General features: G+C 39.7%; 2 protein-coding genes and 1 non-coding gene across 3 annotated transcripts in view; 1 reads left to right on the plus strand and 2 right to left on the minus strand.

Moving 5' to 3' along the window:
* Positions 1-18424, minus strand: part of ERP44 (endoplasmic reticulum protein 44) — a 92276-nt gene that overhangs the window by 42194 nt on the left and 31658 nt on the right. The window contains exons 2-4 of the mRNA XM_043890786.1: positions 11543-11615; positions 9676-9715; positions 5116-5231 (exon numbers count right to left, since the gene is read on the minus strand). Of these exons, the coding sequence (XP_043746721.1) occupies positions 5116-5231; positions 9676-9715; positions 11543-11615 (229 nt within the window). The remainder of the gene's footprint in view (positions 1-5115; positions 5232-9675; positions 9716-11542; positions 11616-18424) is intronic.
* On the minus strand, positions 1643-5102 carry LOC122685816 (LWamide neuropeptides-like). Its single transcript, XM_043890787.1, has 2 exons — positions 3122-5102; positions 1643-3090 (listed from the first exon to the last, which is right to left on the minus strand). The coding sequence occupies exons 1-2, from the start codon at positions 3155-3157 to the stop codon at positions 2038-2040; spliced, it is 1089 nt and encodes a 362-aa protein (XP_043746722.1). The 5' UTR covers positions 3158-5102; the 3' UTR covers positions 1643-2037.
* Positions 17314-17420, plus strand: LOC122686405. The gene has a single exon (XR_006338765.1). It is a non-coding gene; the product is annotated as a U6 spliceosomal RNA (small nuclear RNA).

Raw genomic sequence — 18424 nt, forward strand, 5'->3', positions numbered from 1 at the left:
CTCTGTGGACAGGATGGTATTTTGATTCTGAGGTCACCTTCCGGTTTTGATAGGAAACTTTATATCAAACTTCTGCCTGACAGAAACTAATCTTAAAGCACCAAGCAGGTACCCTTGGCTGGAAAAACCACTGTAAGGAAACAAAGACTGTAAGTAGTAAACTTTTTATTTGCATACAGTGTAACTGCCCACATAAAAACTTCTAAGGGATCTACATAAGACTCATTAGAACTAATAAGTACCAGTACACAAGATCATTATACAAAAATCAATTGTATTTCTATACACCAGCAACAAACATCAGAAATTAAAATTTTAGTTTTGACAAATGTACCATGGAAAGGTAAAATGTCAGTCAACATTAGGATAAACTACGTTAAGGGGTAGAAGGAAGGTCACTGTATTATCTTCACAATTTTTCTACAGTATATCTCTATATTTGTTCCAAAAATAAAAAGGTTATTTGAAAAGTATCATTTACAACAGCATCAAAAAATAAATCCCTATTGATAAATCTGACAAGAGATGGGAAAGACATGTAGACTAAAACATTGCTGAAAACGGCAAGACATTGCTAAGAGAAACAGAAAAGACCTAAATAAATGGGAAGATACACAATGTTCATGGATTACAAGATTTAATACCATCAAAATGACAATTCTCCACAAAGTGGTCTAAGGATTCAAAGCCATCCCAGTTAAAACCCCAGCAATTCTCCCTCAACCACACCCCTTGGCTAGAAATTAACAAGTTGATTCTAAAAGTCTTACAGAAATCCAAAGCAACTAGAGCAACCTAACCACTGTGAAAAAAATTACAAACTTAGAAGATTTACACTACTTACTTTGAGACTTACTACAAATCTAAAGTAATCTAGAAAGTGAGGTACTGGTATTAAGATAAACAGACAAATACATCCAGTACAGAACACAGACTAGAAATAGATCCATATGTATATGGTCAGATGATTCTGACAAAGATACAAAGTTAGCGAAGAAAGGATTGTTTTTTCAACAAGTAATGTCAGAAAAACTTGGCAACTATTTGTAAAAAAAAAAAAAAAAGGCATTCTAATCCAAACATTGTGCCACATATAAAAATTAAGTCTAAATGCATCACAGACTTAAATGTACATTTCATACATAAAATTTATGAAAGAAAAAATAACAGAAAATCTCTGTGATCATGGGTGAGGCAAAGATTTCTTAGAGAATTAAAAAGTAAAGTCTATTTTTTAAAAGGATAAATTAGACTTCATCAAAATTTAAGAGTATATGCCTTTCAGAAGATACTCTCAAACAGAATTGGAGATCTCATACTTCCTAACTTCAAAACTTATTACAAGGCTACAATAATTAAAAAAAAAACAGTGTGATACTGGCATAAACACAGACATATTGACCAATGGAACACAACAGATTATCCAAAAATAAACCCTCATATATATGGTCAAATGATTTTTGACAAGGGTGTCAAGATCATTCAACAGGGAAAAGATAGTCTCATCAACAAATGGTATTAGAAAAGCTGAATGTCCACCTGCAAAAGGATGAAACCGGATCCTTACCTTGAACCATACACAAAATTAATTCAAAGTGGGTAAAAACCTAAACTTACCACCTAAATGATAACACTCTGGCAGTTCCATGGTCACCTGAGGATGGACAGGAGGGGAGACATGCCACAAAGGAGCAGAAGCAAAATGTGGGGGGTGACGGACACGTTGATATCCTGACTACGACCATAGTTTCACAGCTGTATGTGTGTCAAAGTATTAAATCGTTATAATTTAAGCTTGTGCAGTTTACTATATGTCAATTATACTTCAATAAATCTTATAAAAAAAAAAAAAGGCAAATTCTACCAAAGAATAATGTGCCTAACAGGCATTTTTCTCCAGACGACAGGACTCTTAAGGTCCTTCCAGATGAAAGCCTCTCCAATTCAACTACCACGTGAGGGATTACCCAAAGTACAGCCTATTGTACAATCTCTAAAGACAGAGTGGAAAATATGAACAAATCGTTAACAACAATTTCACAGTGTCACTTTAAAAGGGAAGAATTGGGCTTCCCTGGTGACACAGTGGACAAGAATGCACCTGCCACTGCAGGGGACATAGGCTTGTTTTCTGGTCTGGGAAGATTCCCAATGCGGTGGGGCAGCACAGCCTGGGAGCTGCAACCGCTGAGCCCAAGCTTGTGTGCGCCAATCCCGAAGCCCGTGCGTCCCGAGCCCACACACCACACCGCCGAGGCCCACACATCCCGGAGCCCGTGCGTCCCGAGCCCACACACCACACGACTGAGGCCCACACATCCCGGAGCCCGTGCGTCCCGAGCCCACACACCACACCGCCGAGGCCCACACATCCCGGAGCCCGTGCGTCCCGAGCCCACACACCACACCGCCGAGGCCCACACATCCCGGAGCCCGTGCGTCCCGAGCCCACACACCACACGACTGAGGCCCACACATCCCGGAGCCCGTGCGTCCCGAGCCCACACACCACACGGCCGAGGCCCACACATCCCGGAGCCCGTGCGTCCCGAGCCAACACACCACACGACTGAGGCCCACACACCCCGAGGCCCGTGCGTCCCGAGCCCACACACCACACGGCCGAGGCCCACACATCCCGGAGCCCGTGCGTCCCGAGCCCACACACCACACGGCCGAGGCCCACACATCCCGGAGCCCCTGCGTCCCGAGCCCACACACCACACGGCCGAGGCCCACACATCCCGGAGCCGGTGCGTCCCGAGCCCACACACCACACGGCCGAGGCCCACACATCCCGGAGCCGGTGCGTCCCGAGCCCACACACCACACGGCCGAGGCCCACACATCCCGGAGCCCGTGCGTCCCGAGCCAACACACCACACGACCGAGGCCCACACATCCCGGAGCCCCTGCGTCCCGAGCCCACACACCACACGGCCGAGGCCCACACATCCCGGAGCCGGTGCGTCCTGAGCCCACACACCACACGGCCGAGGCCCACACATCCCGGAGCCCGTGCGTCCCGAGCCCACACACCACACGACTGAGGCCCACACACCCCGAGGCCCGTGCGTCCCGAGCCCACACATCCCGGAGCCCGTGCGTCCCGAGCCCACACACCACACGGCCGAGGCCCACACATCCCGGAGCCCATGCGTCCCGAGCCCACACACCACACGACTGAGGCCCACAGGCTGCAACCGCGGAGCCCACAGGCTGTAGCGACTGGAGCCCAGGCACCTCGACGTGCTCAGCAACAAAATGACTGCAATGAGAAGCCTGCAAACTGCAGCGAAGAGCATCCCTCCGCTCACTCAACTAGAGAAAGCCCACGTGAAGCAATTAAGACCCAGCCAAAAAAGGGGGAAGAATTACACAGAAGGGAAAAAAAATACTTAAATAAAACGCACAATGTCTCAGATATAACTTCCCCTAGTAAGAAACTAATTCTGTAGATGTCTCTGGTGGATTAAAAAAAAAAAAAATCTTAATTATGGCTATTTACTCCCATAGAAAGATTACTAGCAATGATGTTAGATTTATCTACGTTCACTAATCTGCTAGAATTAATGATATGTATTGTTCAACAAGTTAATTTTTCTCTCTAATGACGATAGGCTTGAGAGCAGAATTTCAGATCTCATAGTCCAAGTTCAATCAAAGTAGGAACTGCTGTCTAATTAAATACATAAAGAATGGAAAATTTGGAAATGAGAGCCCACACCAAAACCTCATGTTCTCTGTCAGGGAAGGGTGGGAGGGAAGATCCGAAGAGCAGTGTGGGAAGGCAGGCCATGCCTGCACTCACAGCCTGTTATTGCTCCCTTCCTCCTACACAGTCATGGGCTCAGCAGACAGACATGTGGGGCACGGCTTAGGAGATTCTGACACTTTGCTGTCAGCTGTTCTGCCTAACACAGGGCTTTACCAGAAAATCCCCAAACCATTTGTTGAACTGAATGGAAAAGAAGTAAATGGGTCTGGGAAGGCATTTGGTCAGGAGATCTGGATTCGAATTCTGCCCTGAATAGACAGTAAGCTATATGACATTGGTTAAGCCACTTTTTTATTTCCATTTCCTCATCAGCAAAGTGAAAAGTTAGTGTATACAAACATGTGCACAGACACACACACAAAGTCTTGTCAGGTGAAATGTAAAGGATAGGAAATTTGCAGAATGGGAATGTTCTGTAATTCAGGCCAACTTAACAATAACTCAATGCAACAAGCTTTTTTTAATGAGCTATCTTTGTTACCCAGAAACACTCAGATGCTTGACGTTCAAAGAATTAGTTTGGTCTCCACTTATTAACAAAAGGGAGATTTAAAAACAAAGCTAACAGTTCCTGCCTTTGAAGAACTGACATTACAGTTGGTGAGACAGCCAAGACACGATGAGGCAGAACTGCAAAGCGCAATGACTCCAGCAGGAGGAGAGAGTTAAAGTCAAGGACAATGGGGCCTCAGGGAGAGACCTCAGAGTAAGCTCACCGGCTCACACTGGAGAAATCCGTCATGTATACTGAAATTTATAAGGATTTTACAAAGAAAGCACCAGTGAGACAAATGAAATCCAAGAGGTTGGGTTCTAAGTAGGACTAACCTAAGTTTCTCAAAATTAATCACTAACTAGAGCAAATTACACCTCAAAGATAGTTTAAGACATCTTAGTAGAATCTTTTATATAAGAGAAACCACACAAAAATCTGAGACTGTTTTATTTGAAATGACTACAAATGGTGTTTTTGCATGATTCTAAAACTAAGAGAAATCATTTTCTTTCCTAAACCTATATATCAATTATATTTATTGATTTTGGTACTTGCTTCAGTAGAAAACCACAATGATTTACTACCTGCATGCTTGTCCTACTATAGTTTAATGAAAAAAAAATTTTTTTAATCCTTCACACAGGCAAAATGGAAAGTAGTGTTGTAAGTATCAATACATAGAGATTAAATATTAATATTTTAACCAAAGTCAAGAGCATTTTTGGCTTGTTCTAGAGAACAATGCTTAAAACCGAGCATTAAAAAAAAAGTGAGTGTGTGTGTGTGTGTAGGAGAGGTGGGGACAGGACAGTTTCTTCCAGACTTCCTATGAGGTACTTACAGTGCTGATCACAATCAACTCTGGCAAAGACTACTTGATTTGCATTTGGGTATTCTTCCTTAATGACATTGGAAGCTTCCTCAAAAATTGGGTGCAACATCTGGCTGAAACGACACCTACGCACAGAAAAGGATACCAATTAAAACTGAAAAGTAGAAGCAATAAAATTTTATTTTTGTTGTTGTCTGTTTATATTTAGTATTTACTATATTATGTACAATAAACAGAATTAGCAATCACACTGTTAATTCAGGATTCCTGATGTCATTCACTGGAGATGAAAACAATTTGACATTCAAAGACTATTCCATTTCAGACTATACAAATAATTTAAAGATGGATCTCTCACAAAGGCAGTGAAACAAGTGTGAGATAAGTCCTCTAAAATGTATCTACTAGGATCTGTAATTACTAAGTCTCAAGCATTTATAAAGGAAATTAGCTTCTCTAAACAATGAACATATTTTTAGACTACAAAGTCTTTAAAATGCTAAGTTTATTGCAAATATTAGACTGATTCACCTGACAAGTTCAATCAAATCTCATAGGCAAGTTAATATGAAAATAGCATATGGTGTAGACTGAACTGTTTCCTCTGAAAATTTACCGCTCATTCAAATGGGCTTTTGTATGTATAAGCTATCAAATATACTAAGTTAGGGAGCAAAATTTTTTAATTCTCAAAGGAGACTTCCTGTCCATGTTCCCTCTGTCTGTAGTTTTCTGCTCTGCCTTCACTCTTAAAAGGGGCCACAAACCCCACAATATTTTGGAAACATGAGACTTCTAATTCGGGTTGCCCCTTGATCAAGCCAACTACTTCACAAATGTATTCTTTGAGTCATTAAAGGCACCTGATGAGAAAGAGAAGAATCAGAATCAGCACACAAGCAGCTGGGCCAGAGTGGTTATTTTCATATGAAAAAGGCCTTGAGCATTTATTAACAGCAACAACAAGAAGAAGAAGAACACAACTTTAATCCCTACTATTGCTTCCAGAGCCGTTTTCCATCAGGAAATGAACCTAAATGAAGCCTGTGAACTCCAACCCACATAATCAGGTCAAAGAAAGAAAATGTCAGTCACTCAGTCGTGTCTGCCTCTTTGCGACCCCATGGACTGTAGCCCACCAGGCTCCTCTGTCCATGGAATCCTCCTGGCAAGAATACTGGAGTGAATACCCATTCCCTTCTCCAGGGGATCTTCCCAACCCAGGGATAGAACCCACATCTCCTGCATTGCAAGCAGATTCTTTACTGTCTTAGCCAGGGCAGTGCAATTAGGTCATACATATTAATTATAACTTAAGAAAAATATAACGTCTATGACAGGATACAAACTTTATACTTCCTCCCTATTTCTCTTTGTATGTAACTCTTCTGGCCCACTCACCCGACTTCCTAAGGAGATGTCCTAGAAAATACCAAGGAGACACAATCTGTATCTTCAATCTCTTGCTTTCAAGTGGCTCTTTCCTCTTTTAGCATTCTTAAATCTCTCCCATCTGGGATAGGTGGGTGGGGTGTGCAGACATCAGGGACCGTGTCTTATTCTGAGACTACATATTCTAATAAGCATTTTAGTAGATTTCTGTTAAATGAATACGTTGGTAGAATGGAGGAACTGGACAGGCTAGGGTCACAGGTTTCTGGGTTCCCACAGTTTGCTAAAGACAGGGTTCTAGAGGGCCAGGGAGGCAAGGGGTAAGGATTGCATGATGATTTCTTGAAGAAATTAGGATATGGCTTCGTAAAGAATCCTGAATTAAGGGCAAGAAAAGAGAGATATTAAGGGCTCCTTTCTGGATTGTCCAGTTTGCTGCTCAATAAGCACTTATGCACAGATTCATGTTTAAGACAGGATCAGTTATAATACCAAAAGGTGAAAGGGGAAGATAAAATAAAACTTCAATTGCAATATAAAGTTACATTTACAAACGTGACACAACCAAAGCAAGCAGGTCTGTTAACAGGGCCTTAAGAGTCACCGAAGCCAGTCTCCGTATCTAGTGCTTGAAATCAACCCTTTACAAATCAACCAAATGGGGCAAAAGTCTATGAGGGGACAATTTAAGGACACTTACTAGCATAACCTAGTGGGAAAAAAAATAAGCTTCAGAGTCAGACATACTTGAGGTTGGATCCCAGTTCCATCACGTGCTAGCTGTATGACCTTTCTGAGCCTCAATTTCCTCACCTGAAATGGAAACTGTAACACCTACCCGGAGGGTAATTAAAAACAATGCACGTAGAGAACCTGGCGCGTAACAGCGTTATTAAGTTCTACTGTGGTTTGCTGTCCCTTCAGGTGTATTTTTAGGCAACTCTATTAGAGAATTCTTCCTTAAACTGTGCCACAGCCACGGCTCCCAGAGGGAGCTCAGAATCCTGACTCTGAGGCCACACAGTGTAAGTCTAAGTCCTACGTCAAGTTATCCACGTTTTTTTCCATTGAATAAAACAGCATTAATTTATGTACAACTCCAAGTATTCTTTGGTAACATGTTTCTCAAATAACTGCAGTTAGACCACATTTCCAATCTGCTTTTTCACAACAAGCTTGGTGGCATGTTCTGTTTCTCTTCCTTACAACACACAACACCCCTCCATCAAGGTAACTGCATTCTACTGGGTTGGCCAAAAAGTTAATTCCGGTTTTCTGCACCATCTTATGGAGAAACCCAAATGAACTTTTTTGCCAATCCAACAGTTTTAACTCTGCCACAATCTAGTCATGTATGGGAAAATATTCCTCTGGACCTGTTTACTTTTAAAGTGGACTGAATTCAATAATTTTCTACCACATTCTGTGGCTAATGTTACATCTGGACAATCCTAATTTACTTTGGAAACTGCTATCTTCTGTTGTACATTTTATAAATGGTATTTTCTCTGTATTATCTTCAACATTCTACTGAAGTTCTTATTTTTTTTTTTGGCTTTTTTTTTTCCATTTATTTTTATTAGTTGGAGGCTAATTACTTTACAATATTGTAGTGGTTTTTGCCATACATTGACATGAATCAGCCATGGATTTTCTACTGAAGTTCTTTAAATATGGATACCATACATTGTTGATCCAGTAAATATTTATTATGCACTTATCTGCCAACTGTCCTGCAAAGTGCTTGGTGATTCATGTTGAAAAAAAGATAGATGTGGTAACTTTTCACAAAGCTAATGATATAGGAGGGAGGCACCAACTAAGCCACGGCATACGGTGTTATGACTGGCTAAGTACGCAGGGTCACGAGCAGATACAGAAAGGGGTCCCAACTGTACTTGAGAGTAGGGGTAGGGGAATGATGTAGGAAGGTGGCCTGGAGAAAGTGGCATCTAATCTAAGACCTGAAGGAATGGTTCAGACTTAATGAAGTAAACAAGTGGGTGAGAGGAGAGAGCCATTCAGACAGAGAAATGCCATGATTAAAGGTCAGTGATGAAAGAACACAGATTACAGAAGCATAACAGAACAGAATGTGGGAATGGAGAGAGGCAAGAGACACAGCGGCAGAGGCAGGAAGGAATCGGGTCACCAGGGGCCTTCCGGGCCGAGGTAAGGGACGTACTTAAAAGTAATGGGAAACATTTAAGGTTTTGAAGATGAGGTGTAAACTCATCTAACTTGCACTTCAGGAAAGACTACTCTGGCTTACTTTGTAGAGAAAAGAATGGAGACAGGTCAGACCAGAAGCAGAGGAAATAAGCCAAGACTGTTCAGACACATGCAGGTGAACTGCAGGACGACGTGTGGCCTGAAGCAGAGGTGGAGGCACCTGCTAGGTGGTAAGCCTGAGGGTCACAGAAGATGCAGACTGCCTAGGAATAAGGATGATGTGAGTTGGTTCACACTTCTGCCTCCCCCCGGCCACATTCTTTAACATCTACAGTACGCTGTGCCCTTGTGCTCAGTGCTGGGAGCACTAAGAAAAACTTCATCTCTGCCCTCAAAACTGGTTTGCTGGAACACAGAGACTGAAGAGAAAACAATGTCGTGAGAAAAGAAAGTGGGACACAGGGAACTACGTGAGCACAAAAGACAGAGTCTGATTCAGACAGGGGAAGGAGCAGAGGCTTCCGAGAAGTAGTGGTAGATGGCATGTGTTACAAAGTACCAGCATTATTTTTCCTTCTAAATCTGCCACACCCATCCTCACCTCCAAACACTGCCCTGCTTCCTCAGCAGGGAAAATAGAGAACTGCAATATGTACGTGTGTGTGTGCATGCGTTAGTGAGAGACAGAGAGAGGCAGGCTGAGAAAGAGAGAAATCTGAGTTATTCTGTATCCTGCTTTTATTTTAAAATGTGGGATGATGGAATCAGGTATATTTTCTCTCTTCAAACAAATGCTCACCAAATTAAGTTGCTTCATCTGTGAATGAATGAACCTGAATTATTAAATTTGTTTATGGAGTATTGTCTCACAGAAGGAAGAGGCTTCCCTACTTACTCCTTTCTAGCAAAGAAAAATCACCTCTAGAAAGTTAAAAGCAAAAAACCAAAATAACCCCAAAACCCTTAATGACGCACCCCTCCCCGCCAAAATAAGGTATTACTTACCAATCAGCATAAAAGTTTACTAAAGCAACATCAGCATTGTCTGAAATTGAAAAACAAAACCAAACAACCTCAGTCACTTGTATCTACATAATTATGACATAATTCAAGATAATGGTTTTCATCGTAGCCTTTTCTATTTTAAAGGCTCACTAAAAATACACAGTAACTATTAAGTTATCTCTCACTCAGAAACCTGTACATAGCATCAAAAATGGCTTACATAATTTGTGGGAGTCCCTATTCCTTTTCTCTATATCCTCCGTCTTAATACCGCCACTGAATGAATATAAAGTAAATAGAGAATCAAGCTCAGATCAGGCAAGTAAGCTACTCAATAGCCTACTCTCATAAAAAATGAAGTGGAGTGATCTGGATTTTATAATCCATTTTTTGACCTTCCATATTCATAAATAACTGAGAATTAGCTCTGCAAATGTTGCATTGGCCAAAAAATTCACTTGGTTTTTCCTTAAGATGTTACCGAAAAACCCAAACAAACTTTTTGGTTAACCAATAAAACCCTATTTCAGAGGACAGACTTGTCTAGCTAAGCTATTTCTAAAACTCAGACACCACCTGGTAGCAACAATAATCTACAAATAACAGTGTTGCGTAAGATGCACCTTTTCTGGTTCCTACCATTTTAACATTCATTCTCTGTTGCAAAATTTAACTCAGAATTATTTGCATATCCAGATGTGAAGACAGGAGAAAGATGTCTGCTCCTCTTGCCTAAATCTAACAAAAGCTCAGTACTCAGTAAACTGCACATGCGCGCGCGCACACACACACACACCCACAAAGATATTCTAGAATGTGAAAGATGAAAGGGGTGAAGATGATTTGTGTGTTTCAATTCTCTTTTTCCTTTTTTATTTAATATCTTTAAAGCACTTTTTATCCACGTACTATTCACTAACGCAGTGTGGTTCTCAAACTCTGATTCCTGGGACCGGAAGCACCAGCATCACACTGGAACTTGCAGAAATGCAAATTCTTCGGTTGGGTCTAGCGATTTCTATCAGAAACTGGGCGCAGGCCTATCAATACTGATACTGTAAGTCCTCCATGTGACACTGATACAGGCTCAAGTTTCTCCCAAGAAATCCCACAATGTGGGAATAGATATTCTAGTATTTAAGCCAGTTCCAAGGACATAAGACAACATATGATGGTCAATGAACAACACTTTTATCTCTCATTATTTTTAGTTTTGCTCAAACCAGTGGGTGAAATGAAATGTTTAAAAAAAAAAGAGACATCATTTACCCACAATACATTTTCTTAAATCTCCTAAGTTGTGATTTTCCTATTAACCACATCTTCACCTTCCCTCTACTTCTTTTAAAAACAAGAAGAAATGTCTTCCCCCAAATTAATTGAATCTACAATCACACTGTCAACAAACAAGCAAAAATACTTACTAAGCTTAATTGGATCAATGACAAAAAAAGAGATCAGAGTACGTGATATAGTTAAAAGCTAAAAAAGACACACGTACCAAAAAATTGCAGACTGTGTCCTATGGTCATTAACATAATACAGCACAGTGGAAACTGCTGGTCTTTAAGCAAGAAAATACTCTAAGAGTGGTGTTTATGACAAGGCAGAGAAACAAAACAAGACTAAAGTTCACCTGTAACAGGAAAGCAGACTTACACATTTTAAGACATTTTACTAAAAACTAAAATGAAAAGTGCTTAGTTAAATACATATGCACACACACACACACACAGAGACACCATGGAATTAATCAGAATGCTGGCTCCTCAACTGTTTTAGGTAACTGAGATTTTATTTTGTTTTTGTATATAAACTAATTCTTAATAGAAAAGCAAGCATACTTTAAAAATATGAAGGTACTTACTTAAAATGTCATCTATATTCTCTGTATCAAGACTTGTTATTTCAGCTGTTACAGGAGTAAGAACCCAAGTTACCTGGAAATTTAAAAAACGTGAAATTAATCAATGTTTCTACAAAAGGCAAATTATGCTAAAAGTCTAGAAGGAAAATTTATGAACTAAGTTGGTTCCACTAGTTACAAAATTTACCAGCTGGTTTCAATCTTTATGATCGACTCTAACTCTTCACGGGATCACTGAAATAGAGCGGTACCACTCAAGCCTGGAAACGGGTCATCAGAGTCCCTGTGCTGCTTCCTAAATATGTAAAAGACACTGTTTCTAAAGAATCTTCAAAATTAAAAACGTACTCACTCTTTCAAATTAATATTCTCAACAACTGTATCTCTGCTGCCACTAGAAAAAGTTTGCCAGATTATTAATAGTCTTGAAAGAATATAAAACCAAGGCTAAGTTTGCTGATTCTAACCCACCATGCTTCTAAGACAGAACAAAATACTGAAAAGAAGAATTCAAGAAAGACTTTTCAAATTGTTAACCAAAAGCCCTTCTTGCCTGGTCTTCACATGCAGGTGGTAACAATGTGAAGGTGAGAGGCTATAAAGAGGAGAGTAAGAGTCGGTAAAATAAGTGTGTCCACTTTAACGTGTTTAAGACACTAAATTCAAAGAAAATTTGATTGCCATCTACAAAACAAAGAAAAGGCATGATTTTAAACTAAACTAACAACTGGTTATTTTAAAAAGTTATATTATTTAAAAAGTAATGTTTAGTATATTTTATTTTTAGGTTCCATCTTTAACACACTATGTGTTTTTTTCTTTGTTTCTGCACTCAGAAAGTTTATTTCTAATGAAGAAACAAGCATTAAGTAACAAAGACAAAATCAAATAAATCATGCATGGTCTCTAATAATAATAAGTAATAAGTAATAATAAGCAATAAGTAATTTGATAATATACAATGAGTGAAAGAGGGATGCTTCAGCATCATATTTGGTGGGATTGCTGAACAAGTCCATGAAAAATAAACTCAACCAAGGAAGGAATACATACAAAAATCAGCATGGAGGATAAAGGGAGAAATTGAGTATTTGATTTAAAAGAGACACACGTCTACTTTGGCAGCAAGCTGTAAGAGAAAGTTTGAAACGTTACAAACGGCCCCAAAGTACAAGCAGGACTGTGCATGCTGATGTGCATCAGTCCTTCTGATGAACACCCAGGCCTGCTCTCCTCAGGATGGACCAGTTTGATCCTGCAGTCCAAGGGACGCTCAGGAGTCTTCTCCAACACCACAATTCGAAAGCATCAATTCTTCAGCACTCTGCCTTCTTTATGGTCCAACTCTCACAACCATACATAACTACTGGAAAAACCATAGTTTTGACTACATGGAACTTTGTTGGCAAAGTGATGTCTCTGTTTTTTAATATACTGTTCTTTCCAAGGAGAAAGTGTCTTTTAATTTCACGGCTGCAGTCACCATCCACAATGATTTTGGAGCCCCCCAAAATAAAATCTGTCACTGCTTTCATTTTTCCCCCCATCTATTTGCCATGAAGTGATGGGACCAGATGCGACAATCTTAGTTTTCTGAATGTTGAGTTTTAAGCCAGCTTTTTCACTCTCATCAAGAGGCTCTTTAGTTTCTCACTTTCTGCCTTTAGAGGGGTATCATCTGCACATCTGACATTGTTGATATTCCGCCTGACAGTCTTAAATCCAGCTTAAGCTTCATCCAGCCTAGCATTTTGCATGATATACTCTGCATATAAGTTAAATAAGCAGGGTTGACAATATACAGCCTTGACGTACTCCTTTCCCAATTTTGAACCAGTCCGTTGTTCCGTTCTGTTGTTCTGGTTCTATCTGTTGCTTCTTGACCTGCAAACAGGTTTCTCAGGAGGCAGGGAAGGTGGTTTGATATTTCTATCTCTTTAAGAATTTTCCACAGTTTGTTGTGATCCACACAGTCAAAGACTTTAGTATAGTCAATGAAGCATACGTAGATGTTCTTCTGGAACTTCCTTACTTTCTCCATGATCCAATGAATTGTTGGCAATTTGATTTCTGGTTCCTCTGCCTCCTCAAAATCAGCTTGTACACCTGGAAGTTCTTGGTTCACATACTGCTGAAGCCTAGCTTAAAGGATCTTGAGCAGAACCTTGCTAACATGTGAAATGAGCGCACTTGTGTGGTAGTCTGAGCGGCATTGGAATGTAAACTGACCTTTTCCAGTCCTGTGGCCACTGCTGAGTTTTCCAAATTTGCTGACATACTGAGGGTAACACTTTAACAGCATCATCTTTTAGGATTTGAAATAGCTCAGCTGGAATTCCATCACCTCCACTAGCTTTGTTCGTAGTAATGCTTCCTAAGGCCCACTTGACTTCATACTCCAGGATGTCTGGCTCGAGGTGAGTGACCACACCATCATGGTTATCCAGTTATCATGGTTATCATTAAGACTTCTTTGTATAGTTCTTCTGTGTATTCTTACCACTTTTTCTTGATCTCTTCTGCTTCTGTTAGGTCCTTAACATTTCTCTTCTTTACCATGCCCATCCTTGCATGAACTATTACCTTGATATCTCCAATTTTCTTGAAGAGATCTCTAGTCTTTCCCTGTTTTAGATTCTTTTTCCATATAAGCCATTACAGAGTATTGAGGAGAGTTCCCGGTGCTATGCATTAGGTACTTATTTGTTATCTATTTTTTTTTTTCCAATTCTTTTTGTTTTTTTGGCCACACAGTGTGGCATGTGGGATTCTTAGTTTCCTGATCAGAGATCAAGCCCATGTCCCCTGCAGTGGACGTGGAGCATCCTGACCACTGTCCCCCAGGCAATCCCCTTAGTTATCTACTTCACATATAGTGTATGTACATGTCAATCCCAATCTCCCAATTATCTTCCCCCGCCCTCCTGGTAACATAAGTCTGTTTCTACATCTGTGACTCTAATTCTGTTCTGTAAATAAGTCCCATTTGTGCCATCTTAGGTTTCACATACCAGCGCTATCACATGACCTCATCTCTCGGTCTGACTTGTTTACTCAGTGTGACAGTCTCTGGGTGCATCCACGCTGCTCGCATTGGCACGGCTTCATTCTTCTTCACGGCTGAGTAATATTCCGTCGTAACACATGTACCTCATCCATTCCTCTGTCAATGGAGATTTAAATTGCTTCCATTTGATATCTGGACAGTTTTTTGTTCAATTCATTCACTGAACCACTGCTCTTTATCAAATGACAACTAACATTAGACCCTGATCAAGGTACCAAAGACATTCTTCTGCCCACTCATTTCACGGATGCTTTTGGTACTCACAACAGTTACGATTTAAAATTTTATAATTCACCAACAACTCAATTTCTAAGTAATATAAAGACACATATTGATATAGCTAAATAAGCCCATAATTATTTGAAATATTTCTATAAATTCATTCTTTTCTTAGAAAAAGCTTGAGAATAATACTAGTCTTATTTTCAAGTTACCATAACAGTAGTCAATAGCTGACATTATTTCTATTAGCAACCAATAAATTATACTCTCCTGAGAGCAAGCCAGATAATTTAAAATCCCCAAATATTTTACTTATATACTAATTTCACTATTTTCAATACCTTGAAAATCAACTGGAAAGCTCAGATTTCCCTCACTAGTCATTACTTACTACCCATACCACAATTAACAAATCTTTTCCCACATCAGTGTATGACTAGCTCTAGACAACTATACAAACTTTTTTAAGATAAACTGAGGCACATTAAAATGTTTAAGGGTTTATTAGAGCAGAAATAAATTTGCATCACACAGCATCCAATCTAGCAGAGAAAAGAGCCTCAAGGAGGTGGACAAAATGAAAGACTTCCACAGACAGAGGGGAGAAGGAACAAGGACAGTATACGAGGCAAAGGGGAAAAAGCTGGTTGGTTATTGCAAACTCACTTTCCTTTAGAGGATGGTTGGAGAAGGAAATAGCAACCCACTCCAGTACTCTTGCCTGGGGAATCCCATGGACGGAGGAGCCTGGTAGGCTGCAGTCCGTGGGGTTGCAAAGAGTTGGACATGACTGAGCACCTTCACTGGGTGGGTCTATCTGGCAGATCACCTAACAGTTGCTAATCAGGTGACTCCTGATTGGTTTAGAGTTCATTTCTGGAAGAGCCTCGACTGTAATTAAGTGAAGCCACGGTTTGGTGATATGGAGCTTAGCATAAATAACTCTACTTGGGGTCTGTTGTCTTGTTTCTAACAATAGTATTAATACAGCAAGATTTTAGAATGGATTGTATGTTGAAAAAAATTCAAGAAGATCACATAAAAATATCATAAAACAACAAAGCTGGTCATTATCAAAGTCAAGTCATTAAATAACTCAACAGTCACTGACAGTGCCTGCTAGGTTCTCAGGGCACAAAAGCACAGGGCATGATATGCACGCTCTACCTCAAGAGCTCTCAGGCTAGTGGTGGCGGTACGGAGTGGAGAAAAACGTGAGTCACACAGATATGATCATGATCTTCAGCTGTGTAAGCCAAGGAAGCCCATTTTTGAAGAGTTAGTCACTGCCTATCAAAATACATGTTTACAGAGAAGCATATTCTAAACTTAAATGCTTTTTACAAGCTAGACAGTGACAAAAATTAGGCACAATCAATTTGGCTGTATTAAACAGATAACTATTACAACAGAAGCATGGTGCTGAGGAGCATGCAGGTGCTCAGCCAGACCTGCTGACGGCTGTGTCTGTGGGGGCCCAAAGCAAGAGCACTGTCTCCGACCCAGTCATCTCTCCTCACACAGGGTGTAAAGGAGGCAGTTTATCATTAACATTTCTATTAAATACACAGCATGAAGGGAAAGACAGGTGGTTTATTTGAATTGTTAGCAAGCCCACTAGTCTGACAAATTGTTTCTTTTCATGTCAGCCATGGGCAGAAACAAGATTCTTCTGGGGAAACATCTTTATGTGTCAAATGCTATAGTGCTTAAGTAAAATATAGACAAGTAGCTCTAAAACAGGAAGGAGGGAAATCATTTTTTAAAATTTACACTTGAAGTTAACTTTTAAATTTTTCTTAAAGAAACAACGAAAGCCTACATAGAAATCTTCAATACATCTTAATAGTCCTGGAGAATTTAGCCCTCTAATGATGAAATTTTACAACATATGTAAATATACAGACACAAATTTCTGAAATATTTTACAAATTGGTCATTCTCTCCAGTTCATTAGCTCATTTTCTTGCCAAGAAAATTAAGAAGCATTGCCAATCATTGTATATTGGTTGTAAGCTCAATCTTAAGCAAGTTCAAGGATATATTGTACAACACAGGAAACACAGCCAGTATTTTGCAGTAACTGTAAATGGAAAGTAACCTCTCAAACTGTACAAACTTTTTTTAAAATTAATAAATGGGAGATTCTTCTTCAGCAAGTAAAGAATATGTTCTTCATTAGATGGTTTTTAAATACTGAGATATCTTTGGGAACTAAAAAGCTTGCCTTCCCTTTAATGTCTCTGCACCCTTTATGACCACCTAACTGGCTGGTGAAACCAGTGCCCCAGCTGTATTTCCACAGCAACTTTTAAGTCACTCAGTAGCCAGTTACTTTTCTCCTATCCACTACTGCATAATCAATCCTTCAAAGATTAATTCCTTCTTCCATACTGTTTTGTCTGGTTTTCCTGGCAGAAAATGCCTTTTTTTCCCCCTGCAAAGCCCAACCTGCTCTGCAAGCATAGAAAAAGGAAAAATAGTGCTTGCTTCGGCAGCACATATACTAAAATTGGAACGATACAGAGAAGATTAGCATGGCCCCTGCGCAAGGATGACACGCAAATTCATGAACGTTCCATATTTTTTCTGTAGGAATATAGGCTCTGAGGAAAAATAAAATCTTTATGAAGGCAACAAAGAAAAAGATTATCTTCATACAGAATTTAAAGGGGCTCTTCGAGGTATATTTATGCAGATATTACTTGTTATAATGAATAGTCAACTATGAAGAGGAATAAGCAGAGGTTTTCAGATTTGGAAATGAAAAGAGCACTGGTAATCACCAAAAGAAATGTTTTATACAGACTGTGTCAATAAAAAACTAAAGACCCATGTTAAAAAAAAAAAAAAAGGAAAAGGAAAAATGTAGGTTAGGGAAATGGGAGTTACTGCAAAATTAAAATTCTCTCTAGATTAGATATCAATTTTAAAAAAGATACAATGAAAAGTTAGTTACATGATTTTAAAAAAGTATTTTAGAAATAAATCTTGGGAATATTTATTATTCACCTTCTCTCAGTGTGAGATTAACATGTAAACATGCTATGATACTAACACACATAAAATACTCTGGCGCTCACTGCTAAGCCCCAGTGCAATCCCTCTTTCGAAAAAAACATTAACTGAACAAGATGTCAACCCAACAGGATCTCCTTTAGAATACAGCTAACATCAATAATAGCACATGTTGGAAGTGAATTATTAAAATTCTCAGCATAATTTTTAAAATAAATAAATACATTTTCTTAGTACATTAAGACCACTTGAGTGGTCTTAATTTGAAAAGAGCCTTAAATGACACTCCCTGAATCAGTATCTCCCTTCAATCCAACCTACCCACAGAATCCAGACTAACCTTTTCGAATTCTGCTTTGCATATATCGATTCCTCTGCCCCTAAAAAAAAAAAAATCTCCAATGGTTTTTCACTGTCCACAGCATAAAAGCCTAACTCCTTAGCTTGCTTTTAGGACCATTCACAAAGTACCCACACTAGCATTCCTAAATCACATCATACTGCTTCCCATTCATATTCTATACTGCAAGTAACATGAAGTACAGTTAGCAGTGACCATACATTCTAGTTGGCCA

Source organism: Cervus elaphus, chromosome 29, assembly GCF_910594005.1.
Source record: "Cervus elaphus chromosome 29, mCerEla1.1, whole genome shotgun sequence".
In the NCBI taxonomy this organism is placed as follows: domain Eukaryota; kingdom Metazoa; phylum Chordata; class Mammalia; order Artiodactyla; family Cervidae; genus Cervus; species Cervus elaphus.

Bases quoted from the DNA above. Each gene is read 5' to 3' on its own strand.
- LOC122685816 (XM_043890787.1), bottom strand. From the start codon at position 3,157: ATGGGCTCCGGGATGTGTGGGCCTCGGCCGTGTGGT. The intron at 3,091-3,121 runs GTGTGGGCTCGG...GGGCTCCGGGAT, and splicing joins GTGGGCCTCGGCCGTGTGGT to GTGTGGGCTCGGGACGCACG.